Source organism: Achroia grisella, unplaced genomic scaffold (genome assembly GCF_030625045.1).
Source record: "Achroia grisella isolate CSIRO2021 unplaced genomic scaffold, CSIRO_AGI_Agris_v1 utg402, whole genome shotgun sequence".
Lineage (NCBI taxonomy): Eukaryota > Metazoa > Arthropoda > Insecta > Lepidoptera > Pyralidae > Achroia > Achroia grisella.
Genome location: NW_026712841.1, coordinates 3,626,020 through 3,639,905, shown reverse-complemented (window position 1 = coordinate 3,639,905; position 13,886 = coordinate 3,626,020). Strand labels below are relative to the sequence as shown.

Below are 13,886 nucleotides of genomic sequence, written 5' to 3'. Positions count from 1 at the left end.
TCTTTTTAATTTGCATTAGTGTGATTGTGGTGTGAATGTGACGCGTGCTACGAGACGAAGAAGTGCAAGCTCCTGCTGAACTGTATATTGTACAGACACAAATTAGAGAAATGTAGATTACTTGTTGACAATATGAAACGACCAATTAACGCTATGTAGACAGACTCCATTCAGATATTCCAGGTTGGTGCAATAGAATTATATTATTTACTGTGTTATGTTATATATATTGTATTATAGGGTGTTTAGAAATGAACTGCAAATATTCAAAGTCCATGTTACAACGGTATCTGTAACTGAACTTATTTTTCGATAGATTCGATTTTGAAGAATTAATTTTTGGATTCATAAAAATACAATTTATTATTTTTGACATTTTAGACAAAGCACCACGCGTCCATTTTTGTTTATTATAATATAATTAGCCGTTTTCCGGCAATTGCTAACTACCAACATGAAATAGTTATATAAGTTGATCAGTTGAACGTAATGTAATTAGAGAAAAACCGTATCATTTTTCTGACGAAGGAATAAATTGTCTGTTAAATATTTTTTGTGCATGAGTGAACAACATTGGATTGTTTGCAGTACATTTTTTTTACACAACTTACAAAATGATATATTGGTTAGCAAAAAACGAACAAAAGTTATAAATTATGTGTGAGATGACAGACAATGTCTGAAAAATGGTACGTTGATTGTGTTCTGTTGAAAAAGCGGCCTAAAATGTAATTTTCTTTTACTGTAAATTGTCAATATATATAATTTTATTATGGCCTATCAAATGCACAGAGCAACAGGCACCGACCCTAAAAAAATACTTGTGCAATATTGTAGAAATGTAAAAACTATAGCCAAATCTTTAAGAGAGCTTGAAAAAAAGTTTTTCAGTATCGAAACTAAATATTGTAAGAAGTGTATTAAACTATGTGATCATGAAAATGAATTTGAGTATGCATTAGAATATGTTAAGAGGAGAATAATTGTAATTATGATCATAGTCCTAAGTTGAAAATGTATTAATAACAAGTAATAGGATATTATACAAGAAATATAAAGCGGTTAGAACATTTTTCATGAATTTTGTCAGTTGTAAAACACCAGTGCCATGTACGAGCAACTTGTGCATATAAATTACAACCATACTATAATAAAAGACTCACCACGAAACCTTAGTTTTATTTGACCTTTGGTTATACAGCTAATGTTAATACGTTTAATGGACATGAATAGGTGACAAACTGCTACATAGTAATAGTATCACAGTAACAACATACAATAAACATTCTTTTTCTGGGGCAATCGGGTAGTGACAAACAAAATGCAAATAAATCCTTTATTTTCTGTAAGATACATGGACGTAACATAGCATTATGAAGTTCTGTATGAAAAAATAAACTCGTACGTTTCCTATTTTATCTGTAACTAACTGCAGCCGCAACTTCGTACGCGTGGAATATAACTTTATTTTTCTAAAATAAAAGTAGCCTAAGCTACTACTTATTATAACAACTACCTGCCAATAAAGCTCTGGTAAAACAAACTGTTATTTCAATATTACAAACAGACACTCCAATTTTATTTATATGTATGGATTGAAATAGCTAAACAAACAGACGACCCATCTGATGGCAAGTGATAAACATACATATATTATATCAACCAGGACATCATTAACCATTATTAGATGCCTTTTTGAAGGACAGAGATGTCAATCGTATTCACTATAATTTGACTGCCTTATCTCTTCAAACCAAACATACTGTACAGAGCAAGCGACGACTGCTTAGACTACTTTGTACAAAGTCTAGTACTAGTTTTCTTTCAGAGACATTTTCATAGGGCCAGCTACGAGTATTTATGCCTGAGATACATAATACCAAAAATTTCTTTCCCTTATTTGTTCTATTACTAAATATGTAGTCATATTTTTTTTATGATAATATTTACAGTAGAAGGAATATACATAAATAAAATTGCTGACATTACAGAAAATAATCTATTTATTTTGATAATATTCTTACAAGAATAAAATTGCTTAACACAGCAGCATTGTTTTGTACATATTTAGTTTATAGTTAAACAATTCAAATAATATTAAACAACAAATAAATAAAAACGACTTAGTTCGGTAACTAAAAATTAATGTAAGTCCTTATTAGATGCCCTGTTGATGGAACAAATATCAATTCTGTACGAATAATGTAACCATGTATAGAAATCTACAATGTAAAAAAAATTCTGTCAAAGAATAATTCATATGTTAGTTACAGAGTCACATAGTACCAGTTTTTTTTTCTGTAAAAACCAAATGGATTTTACTCACAAATGCGAGCTTTCTTGGATTACTAAACGCGCCGAAGCATATAAACTAAGAAAAGATTAGGGAAGTAATGATAAGTACGTTTTATAATGAATTTACTATTCATTGTACTGTAATGTTCTTGAGAACAGAAAAGAATCTGGTAATACGTATGGTCCATAAGGCCTTTTACGTAGAGGCGGAGTTTGGCGTTATATACCAACAGAAAATCGCGCTATTTTCTGATTTTACGGGAAACTAGCTAATCGAAATTTCGATCTCTCTTCACTGTACTGTAGAATGTTGATTGTCTTGGATATTATTTTATTAATCCATCGAGCGATATTTAGTATCTCTGTCTTATTAGCTCGCCGCCAAGCCAAGCAGTCGAATAAAATATTATAAATATTGGTAATTTGTTATTGTCTGTACGTACTTATATCATTTAGGCATTATACATATATACCTATACTACGCTAAATATACTGCTCATTATGTTAGATGCGCGTTCCGAACTCCAGATCTTCGTAAAAGTCTTAATACGTTTACACAACACAACACGATAGTTTATCGATAAGCTAAGTCAGTTTCAGCATTAAAAGCTTACTTGTACGGTTTTAATTAATCAAATCATAATAAAGTGCCCAGGTATTTTGCAAAATCCATATCAATAGCTAATCTGTCCGGTAGTTAGGCACAATAACATAAATATTAGTCATTCCTTTCTTCAGCTGGTATGAAGTCCATGGATGCGGAATTAATGCAAAATCGTTTCTTGGTGGGCGCTGGCCCATCATCGAACACATGTCCCAGGTGAGCAGAGCACTTGGAGCATCGCACCTCAGTTCGCACCACACCTGGTCGTGTTAATACCAGTAATAGATTTGCTCCGACTATTATTTCAGCACACATAGTCAATCACCAATACCATTTATTTACATAGATATCACAAGAAACCAATGATGAGAGTATAAGCGTCCCGTATGATATTCATAATTTTGCGTGACGTCACAATGTCGTCCAAGTGTCGAGGTGGTCGTTGTCCAGCCGGCAGCCATCCAAGGAACCAGACGGGAAGGGAAAAGACGAGTAGGCAGAGGAAAAAGGACAATGCGTATTATTGTCATGCACATTCCAGAACATTACAGTGGTAATGAGAAAACATGAACATAGTGATCATTAGAGTTAGTGAGTCAAATCAAAATCCAGAACATATAAAATGTGTCCATTGAAATCATCGGTGTATTGTTTGTGATCATTGAACCGATATACGAGTTGAGAATACAATATTTTATGTAAAATAACGCAAGTAAGTACATAAATTATTATTAGCGGTGCATAACGTAATGAACAGTGATTTGTCACACATTTTTATAACAACGTTGTCATATGAAATAAAGCGTAAGAATAGATACATATAGTTTACCAATTGATGCCGACTTACGTTTGATGTTGAGTCAGGATTGTATCGGAGGATGATCAAGGGTACGGGAAAGATAGACAGAAAAAAAAGATAAATATGCATTAGCACCAATATCCTCTTTCCCGGCACCATATACATTATATACATAAGCAATATATGTTTGCATGTAAAATAAACGTAAAACAAACACAAAGCTACCAAAATTACATTAACGTCTAGTAATCTCAATTATCAAATAATAAAGAAACTTAAATAATTATAATCTGTAAATTAAATATTTAAAAAAATCTATTAAAATGATTGGGCAATATTTTCATTAATATATTGGGATATTGGCTTAGATTTGGAAATATAAATATTAAGTTAATTAGTATTATTCATTACATAATTTAAGTTACACCGTTTATCAATCAATTTAAACGTAACATGCCAATCATGCATCATAGTTATTTTTAATTAGACTGGTTAATTATATTTATCTTTTAATGCCTACTATAAATAAATCATTTATATAATAGTGCACTTAACGAAGCGTGATAATATCTATCAATATATAATATTAATTATATATATGTTCGCGATCTCAAACATTTTTTGGCTAATATTAATGTGTTTTTCATCCATCAACTGTAATTTCTAAGGAGAGTTTAGGTGTGAAATAGCTTATGGTTCTGTGTAAACTGAGTGAATCTAAATAAACCCATAAATAGTCCAAAGAAACGTCTAATAGGTTAGGTAATAATACATGGGTCGTATAAATGATGTTATCTACAGCGATAACATTGACACTCGCAGTAAGATCGCTCGTATTTACATTAGACAATTTCACGTGCTATCTACTCTTATTTTTCCAGTGTTTCGCACATAATTTTTTCTAATTAACCGGAGCATTTCTAGGATATTTAAGCATCAAGAAATTCGCATTAGATTACATTATTGCAATAGTTTAACTGTGTATACTAACTATAATGTTAAATATACTCTACAAATAAATAATACCAGTTTTGAAACTAGTTATTTAGACTGCCTGCATACGATGTAGGTAGGCACTTAAACATTTCATATTTTAAGTAACTATGTAAATACACATTATATAATTACAAAATAAGCCTTTATGGATTAAAAAATATAGATTAACATATACAGGAACAGCGGAATAAATAAATAATTATTCTGACAAAGAGATAATCAAAATAATATAATGATCATGAGATATCGTTGCTATGCGTTTTATTATTTCAGTCTTAACTAACTCTTAATAACATAAAAGAAAGTTTATTTTCATGTATATCCGCTATACTAGGCAACAAATTGTTATGAAGATAATAATGAGAGAACTGCGTAGGTCAGACAAATGATTCGGACTGAGTCGGACGGATAGTTAAGTATAGTGATGTGATCGATCACTATAAATACAAAAAAATGTAATTAAGATTATTAATTTTAATAAGAATTTCTCTGTTTTTAAGACAATGTTCTATAACAGAAATAAATATCTTATCTTGCTGACATATATATCTGAATAAAATTTCGTTTAGATAGCCAGATGTCTAGGTATAGTCACATGATGTTATTATCTAAGTTGACAACCAAATATTATACAAAATTTCGTCAACTCATAATAAATAGGTAGGTTTATAAATATGTGTATAATATCCGTACAGATCAACAATAAATTTAAATTATTATAACTTCTACATTTAAGCTAAATAAAGACCAAGCATGGAGTACGATGCAGTCTTGACAACACTATATAAGAACTGAGTTCAAAATATGTATGATCGCGCTAATAGCTATGTGCTAATAAGGAAAGGTCATCACGTGAATTGCCATTGTATCCACGCTTATATGAAAGTAAAGGTCACATGAAATATGGATGAATGAGCTACACTGACCTAGCAATTCTACACATACATAAATAATAGGCAGGAAGAGAGGTGTCAGGGATTTATTTTATAACCGAACTGTGATCGAGATTTCGTAAGTTCGTTATAACTGTAAACCTATTAAAATAAAACTAACTTTTCTAACATTACTCAAGAAAAACAATTTTGTAGCATCGATAATAAAAATGCAACGTGTACATTTTTTATTTAACAACAATTAAGACGATAAGTTATTCAAAAATAAGCTAAAACAATAAGGAGTCTACAAAATATACTGTAATAAATTTTCGTAAACGCACCTTGTAGAGAACTAAAGAAAAATCTAAAATTATTGCAAATGATGCAAAAATGCCATCTATTTTTTGCTATATGACAAGTTTCTGTATCCAGCGAGTGCATACCTAAATAACTTAACACATTAAGTAAACGTGTTTAAAATATCGATTCTTAACTTTCGGCGTGTGAATCCTACGCGCACAATACCAGTTTTTTTAAATTCACATCAACAATCTTGATCTTATAACATATCGACAACAAAACTAAACGGCTACCAAGAGAAACTGTGTACCTACAAGTCAATGATATATCTGTTTATTTAGTTAGTCACAAATATTGCATTGTAGTGTATGGTCTATTATTCAATGACATTGAATTTATGTTTCGCATGGATTCATCCGATAGACGCCTATAAAGGCTAAAGATCTACTACTATACAATATTAGCATGTATATAGTTTTCAAATAGCCTCATAAATTAATTTCGAATTCTGTTAAAAAAATAAATAACATAATACTTATTATATTATTTAGCATTAATAATAATTTTATAATAAACAAATACAATGCTCAAAAATATACAGCAATAAATATTTCTTGATGTCATTCAAGACCTTAGATTATGACCTGATATACAAGATGTAAAAAGCAGCTTGTTCTACTAAAATAGTAATTATTTAGTAGCGCTATATATCTGATAACTTACTTACTACATGTAAAATATTCGACGTCACACTCTTCCCTACGTGACGTTAAGAATTTTGTCTAATGTGACCACCAACAACAAGTACGAAGGAGGAAGAAAAAAATAAAAACGTGACTTACTTTATGGAAAGATGATTAATATAATTAATGTTTAATTAATGTTACTAATAATATATTAATTAAACATTCAATAAAAAGGTTTAACATTGTTTAGCGATATTTTTGTACATCGCGAAAAATGTGACAGTACACATTGTAGAACCTACAAAAAGCTCGTTATTTTTATTGTTTTTGCTGTATTATAAGATACTATTATTCTATATCATTTAAAAAATTGCTATATATTTTTGAACAACATTTATACTAGCCTAAAAACTATTATCAGCCAGCAGCCATGCTTGCAAAGACATTGCATACAGTTATATAAGTAATAGGTTCTAATAATACAATTATATATTTTATTTACAGTATATAGAACTATTTAGTCAACAATTACATACCTGCACTTGTGTCTTGATGCAGAGTAACCTTGTCCTTAGCTAAAACATCATTGAATGCGGGCCAACCACAACCAGAGTCGAATTTTGTATTGGAAGTGAATAGCTCTTGTCTGCATACTATACAAACATACACACCCTCATCATAGAATTTGTTGTAGCAACCTTAAACAAGTAGACACATAATATAGACTACTTTGAAATGTTTAATAATATATTTCATATATTTTACTATAGCAAATGTCATTATTATATTATTCTTTGATATCTAAATTAAAAAGATACCATGATAACAGATCTGATAAATGTGTTATAAAAAGTTAATAGTTGTATGTTAAAGATCATACATTTGAGGTATTCTATGACGAGTCATTGTCACACAGGACAATGTATATGATGAACTTAGAATGTATTAATCTCTTATACATTGTATTGCCCCAATAATAAATTAAAATAAAATCTGGTATAATAACAATATTCTCACTAAGTAATGTCTGGAGGCCAGACAACCTTAAAACTATAAATATTGAAATTAAAGAATATTGATTCAAATACAGTAGAAACCGGCCATAAATGGCTTTATTTACAACAGTAATAATCAATTGACAAAAAAATATATTCTCATTTTCTTTTTTATTTGGTGTATATCTATAAGAATATTAATTGTTAACTTGCTAATTTTAGAGTACAATATTTGTTAACAATTAACCAAAAAAGCAAAAATCCTTTAGCATAGCATAGCATATAGTACAAAAATATAAAAGCACTTTGTAGATATTTATATATGTAAGCACCATGTAGATAGATATGATTGCAGTGCTATAAAGAATTTGGAATATTTTACTGCTGATATTATTAAACTTTTACTGACTTATTAGTAAATAATAATAGTTTGAATTATTAAAATTAGAACTACTATGTTTTAAGAATATGCTTAATTTTTCTGTGACTGCAAAAAAATTCACCCAGTATAACATTATATAAAAATGCAGTATTTATTACTTACATTTAATACACATGTACATAATTATGTTATAGGGTTCATATTTTAACATCCTTAAATGTTGTTAGGTCCAGTTTCTACTATATAACTAACTTAATCATTCTATTACAAGGCAGTATGTTTCTACATATTATATAAACAGGATATTCACCAATTTTATAATAGTTAGGATCAAGATTATTGCAGAATTATAAATAAGGTTCATATTAAATTCTGTACTATGCCCTACATGGGCATAGAAACAAGTTATTTCTAAATTATCACCAACACAGATGTATGTTCAGGACAACTCCTACTGGGTATACATTAATTGCTCTCTTTCTCATGGCATATAGTTCAGTTTGAAGGTTTTACAAATTGTATAATTGTAACAAAGTTAATAAAAAAGTGTGTCATCATAATCATATTATCAAAAGAGAAATATATAAACAATTGTTAAATGTTAATACTAATTTTGAACATCAGTTTCTTATCATATGATCTATATTTTACCACATTCAAACTATAATTTTTATTTCAAAACACTCAATTTTTGATTTATATTTAATTTAGAATATAAAAATGACACACATTTTTATTTTTTAATTAACTCAAAGTTAGTAGACATCCTTAACAGCTTTAATATGGTAGTGACAACTTTTTAGACTAGATAAAACAAAAAAAAAGCAGTTTTCAATCACTTGTATTTAATCATATCAATTATGTAAAACGTTCAAATTTATCTACAGTGTTTATGTTATATATTTTAAAATAACTATCAATGTCATTACAGTCTATTAATAGATAAGTTTCAGCATACCTGTAAAAGGCCTCTCAGTGCCGGCCTCCTGTGTCACATGATACTGTAAGGGCGTTAAACGTTTCTTCAACGCTTCCTTATCTTCCATGGCTCGCCAAATTAGTGCTAGTGTAAACAAAAATATTGTGATGAAATGTGTCTATAGGCTGTTGGCATCTATCCAACATGAAACGCAAACGACGTGTTTCCGTGTTTATATACTGATACACAGACGCACACATGGAGTGTGAAGAAACGAAAAGAGCATAGATTATTGATAGGTAGGTGTATATATAGTGGAAAAGAGTTTAGAACTATCGTACTGTTGACAGCGGTACCTGTTGTAAATGGATGTTGCAGCTGCAACCGGATATTTCTGTTTGGTAGCACTGGCTTCCTAAATGCTAATATAGATCTGACTAGAAAACGCATAACTTACATTGTCTATTTAAAAAAAAATACAATTAAAAATGGTTAAAATTAATTTAATAAATTATGCACAAAATTGGACCGAAAAGTCACGATATGTCAGAAATTGGCAAGCTGGGTTAACAGATTAAGGTAACAGATTGTGCTAGTTTGAACAAAATTATGCTAAAATGTAGAGGGGTTTTTTAAATGCTTAAATGTGGAGTATACATTCAAATAAGATGCTATTTATCTGTAATACTAATACTAATTGAATGCTGGGATTATTTGATGATATTAACTGGAACACTACCTATTCAGTGGGTGGACTAAGGCTAAAGTGGGTCCTAAGGAACATTGTAATTCCGGACCCGGAATTATCAATCAACGATATAATTTAAAAAAATATGTATAATTAAATAAATTTATTCGAAAATCAGAAAATTTAGTGAAAAGTCATAAAAAGTGTTTAAATCAATTATTAATAGGAAGCAAAAATTGACTTATCAATAGAATTAAATAATTGTAAAGAAAAAATATATAACAAAGATTTAGAAATAGATGAATAATCACAAAAAATTAAACTATTAGAGAACTCGTTGTCCAATTTATCTTTGAAATACGAATCAGCTAAGAATGAAATACATGAATATTCTGATCAGTTGGATAATTTAATAAAATTAGGTAACTACAACATGGAGCGGTTTGTTTCTCTTACGGATAGATGTCACTGTAATTCACCAGAGTCTGATAACTATATCCAACCGTCCCACCATAATCAGTTGAACATTGATATCTCATCCGTCACGGAACCAGACGTTTCATGTTTACCCACACGAAACAGTACAAAAGTAAATAAATGCAGCACTGTACATGAAACCATCAGGAGAACAATTATTTATTCAGATGAATTTGGCAAGGATTTAGGTAGTTTATTATCGAACTGCCTCTCGCAACAAGTAATAAATAATTGTTTTCCGGGATCAGGTATATATAAGATTATAAAAAATATAGTAAATGAAAAATATGATGTTCACACGATCCTAGTAATAGCGTTAGGGAATTGTTTGCATATGCGTAAATCTGATATAGTTAATTTAATAAAATCATTATATAATATAGTGGAGCTTGGTATAGGTAAAATATTATTATGCGTATTTCCCTACTCTCAATCCCTGACTAATGAACAGAATAAGTTCATTTATAGTATAAATAATTTAATTTATTCGATGACATATCATTGTAATGATATATTTTATTTTGAAAGTAACAAATTTGTTACAAATTGTTATATGACGGGAGGTAATTTTTATCTTCCTAAAAAACAAAAAAAGACTATTGCTAGTTTACTAGCGTATAACATTTATGATCCCATTATAAGTAGTATAACGGATTTAATTAGTAATATTAGTAATTATACTAATAATGTGACATGTGTTAATTTAAACTAACATCTACGACATTGGTTAAGCCACAGGATATGGTCATTATTCATCAAAATATTCGTGGCTTCTCCAGCAAAGAATTAGAATCAAGTCTTTTCTTAGAATCTAATAATGTACGGGTGTTATGTCTGACAGAACATTGGCTTAAACAGTATGAAATAATTTGTCCTTTTGAACATTATAATATAGCTAGTTTTTTTGCTAGGAACAATGCCATTCATGGCGGTTCAATTATTATTTTAAAAAATGATGTAGAATATAAAAACCGTCAAGACATTGTAAATATTTCTATTGAGCAAACAATTGAACTATCTTGCCTAGAATTAGTTACTTGTATAATAATTTGCGTTTATCGTCCGCCATCGGCTTGTTTTGATTCTTTTGAACTGGCTATGGAGGAAGCATTGAGACGAGTCGCACGGAGGAATAAAACATTATTTGTATGTGGCGATTTTAATGTTGATTTATTATCGGAATGCTCAATAAGCTTAAGATTGATTAACTTATTTAAATCATTTAATTTGCACAATCTTTTTTTAGAACCCACTAGGGTCGCAGGAAATTCTGCCACTTGTATAGATAATGTTTTTTGTAATTGTGAAGTAAAGGTGAAAATGAATTTCGACTGTCTTGGATCTGATCATTATGGCCAAAAAGTTATAATTGAAACTAAGGGATCCAAAGGGACTCAAACAATTCCATGCAGAGAAATAACACAAAAGAATTTGGCACGTTTTAAAAATAAAATTGAACATAAAATATCTTGTGCCGTATTACCTCAATATGACCCGGATATTGTATGTGAACATATTTTTAATTTAATTGAACATGAAGCTAGCAGTGAATTTAAAACAAAAACATTTTTAACTAGTGTAAAATCAAAGTTTTGTGACTGGGCCACGTTTGGTATTTATAAGTCTAGGGCTAATCTTTACGAACTTTACAAAAAACGAAGCTATATATCCGATCCCTTATTTCATGAACATGTAAAATCTTATTCGAAAATATTTAAAAAGGTTTGTCATACAGCTAAGTCTCTCTATTTAGGTAAAATAATAACTAAATCTAAAGATAAAATAAAAGCCACTTGGAAAGTAATAAATAGCGAAACTGGATAAGTTAATTTTCAAAATAGCAAAATAGCTTTAAATATTAATAACAAATTGGTAAATTCCGACACAGAGGTCGCGGATACATTCAAATCTTATTTTACTAATATTCCATTAATTACGACACAGGCTCTAAAATCTTCCCCGTCTGCTGCTGAAACTTTACTAACAGACAATGTTAGCAAGTCATCAGCTGTATTTAACTTTAGACATACATCATCAGTAGAAATAATGAAAATATTCAAACAGCTTAATAATAAAAAAACAGAGGATCTATGGGGTATATCTGTTAAAATACTGGATAGTACAATGGAAATTATTGCGCCCTCTCTTGCTTTTATTTTCAATAAATGTATAGATGAAGGTAAATTTCCTAACATAATGAAAATTAGTAAAATCATACCGCTTTTTAAATCTGGAGATAGGAGTGACCCAATAAATTATAGACCTATATCTATACTCCCAGCACTCAGTAAAATTTTTGAAAAAATAATCCTTATGCAACTTGTCAGTTATTTCAATTTAAATAATTTAATCCACAATAATCAATTCGGTTTTTCCAAAGATCGTTCAACTACAGACGCAGGTGCAGAGTTGCTTAGACACGTATTTGCTGCATGGGAAACTAAAATGGATGCGACAGGTGTTTTTTGTGACCTTTCTAAGGCTTTTGATTGCGTTGATCATAATACATTGCTAAAAAACTTGCTTTTTATGGTGTCAAAGACAATGCTTTAAATTTAATAAAATGTTATCTATCTGATAGAATACAGAAAGTGAAGGTTAGCAACGCTACGTCTGACGGGTCACTTGTGCAAATGAGTGTACCTCAAGGATCTATTCTCGGTCCATTTTTATTCCTAGTTTACATTAATGATCTCCCATATGCCAAGCAGGATAGATGCGGCATAGTATTATTTGCAGACGATACTTCATTGATTTTTAAAGTTAATATAATGACTAATAATTATGACTATGTAAATAGTGCTTTGCGGCGTCTCCTGCACTGGTTTACAACTAACAATCTTATGTTAAACGCTAAAAAAACAAAATGTGTTAATTTCTCTCTGTCTAAAAGTTTTAATACTAATTGCAACATTAAATTAAATGACGAATCTCTCGAATTTATAGAATCTACTGTCTTTCTAGGAATCACACTAGATAATAAAACACAATGGAGTGCACAAATTCAAAGCCTTGCAGCGAAACTAAGTTCAGCAGCTTTTGCCGTGCGTAAGGTTAGACAGTACGCTGATACTGATACTGCTAGATTAGTCTATTTTAGTTATTTTCATAGTTTACTCTCTTATGGAATATTACTATGGGGAAAAGCGGCAGATATTAAAAATATATTCATATTACAAAAACGTGCCGTTCGAGCGATCTACTGTATGAAGAGCCGTGACTCATTAAGAGAGAAATTCAAAGAGGCAAATATTCTCACTGTTGCTTCTCAATTTATATATTCAAATATCCTATATGTTCATAAAAATCTTGACTTATTTCCAAAAAACAGCAATATTCATAATATTAATACTAGATTTAAAGACAAACTTGCTGTCCCCAAGTATCGTTTAGAAAAAGTTAATAGGTCTTTTATGGGAATAGGTATAAAAATTTACAATAAGATACCTGATAAAGGATATGTTGGAATTACCCTTAAATAAATTCAAAACATCTGTTAAATCATATTTACTGAGCAAAGCCTATTACTCACTAAACGATTACTTGAATGACGAGTGTGCATGGCAATAGTTGTTCATGTACTGAATTTTCATTTAATGTTAGACATAGACACCTATATAAAAATACATTGTAAATAAACTGGCTTTAAAAAAAAAAGTAATTCAATTGAGTTTCTTGCCAGTTCTTCTCAATTGGATCTATATACCGAACTGGACGGTAGGGAAAAAAAAATTATAATGTAAAAATTTGACGTTCATAAGCGGCTAAAATGTCCTACATGAATAAATGATTTTTGAATTTTGAATTTTGAATTTTGAATATAATTATAATATATAAATATATAATATATTATGTAATATAATTTATTGG

General features: G+C 29.7%; 1 protein-coding gene across 4 annotated transcripts; it reads right to left on the bottom strand.

The window, feature by feature from the left end:
- Positions 1 to 2,383: 2,383 nt before the first annotated feature.
- On the bottom strand, positions 2,384 to 9,409 carry LOC131844428 (methionine-R-sulfoxide reductase B1). 4 transcript variants are annotated; one of them, XM_059193313.1, is made up of 5 exons: positions 9,208 to 9,409; positions 8,891 to 8,995; positions 7,092 to 7,253; positions 3,729 to 3,741; positions 3,055 to 3,159 (listed from the first exon to the last, which is right to left on the bottom strand). In XM_059193313.1, exons 1-5 carry the CDS (start codon positions 9,299 to 9,301, stop codon positions 3,144 to 3,146), a joined length of 390 nt encoding a protein of 129 aa, XP_059049296.1. In that variant the 5' UTR covers positions 9,302 to 9,409; the 3' UTR covers positions 3,055 to 3,143. The 4 variants fall into 4 exon arrangements, with proteins under 4 accessions (XP_059049293.1, XP_059049294.1, XP_059049295.1 ...); XM_059193310.1 differs by lacking the exon at positions 3,729 to 3,741 and having other exon boundaries at positions 2,384 to 3,195; XM_059193311.1 differs by lacking the exon at positions 3,729 to 3,741 and having other exon boundaries at positions 2,384 to 3,159.
- Positions 9,410 to 13,886: the final 4,477 nt, after the last annotated feature.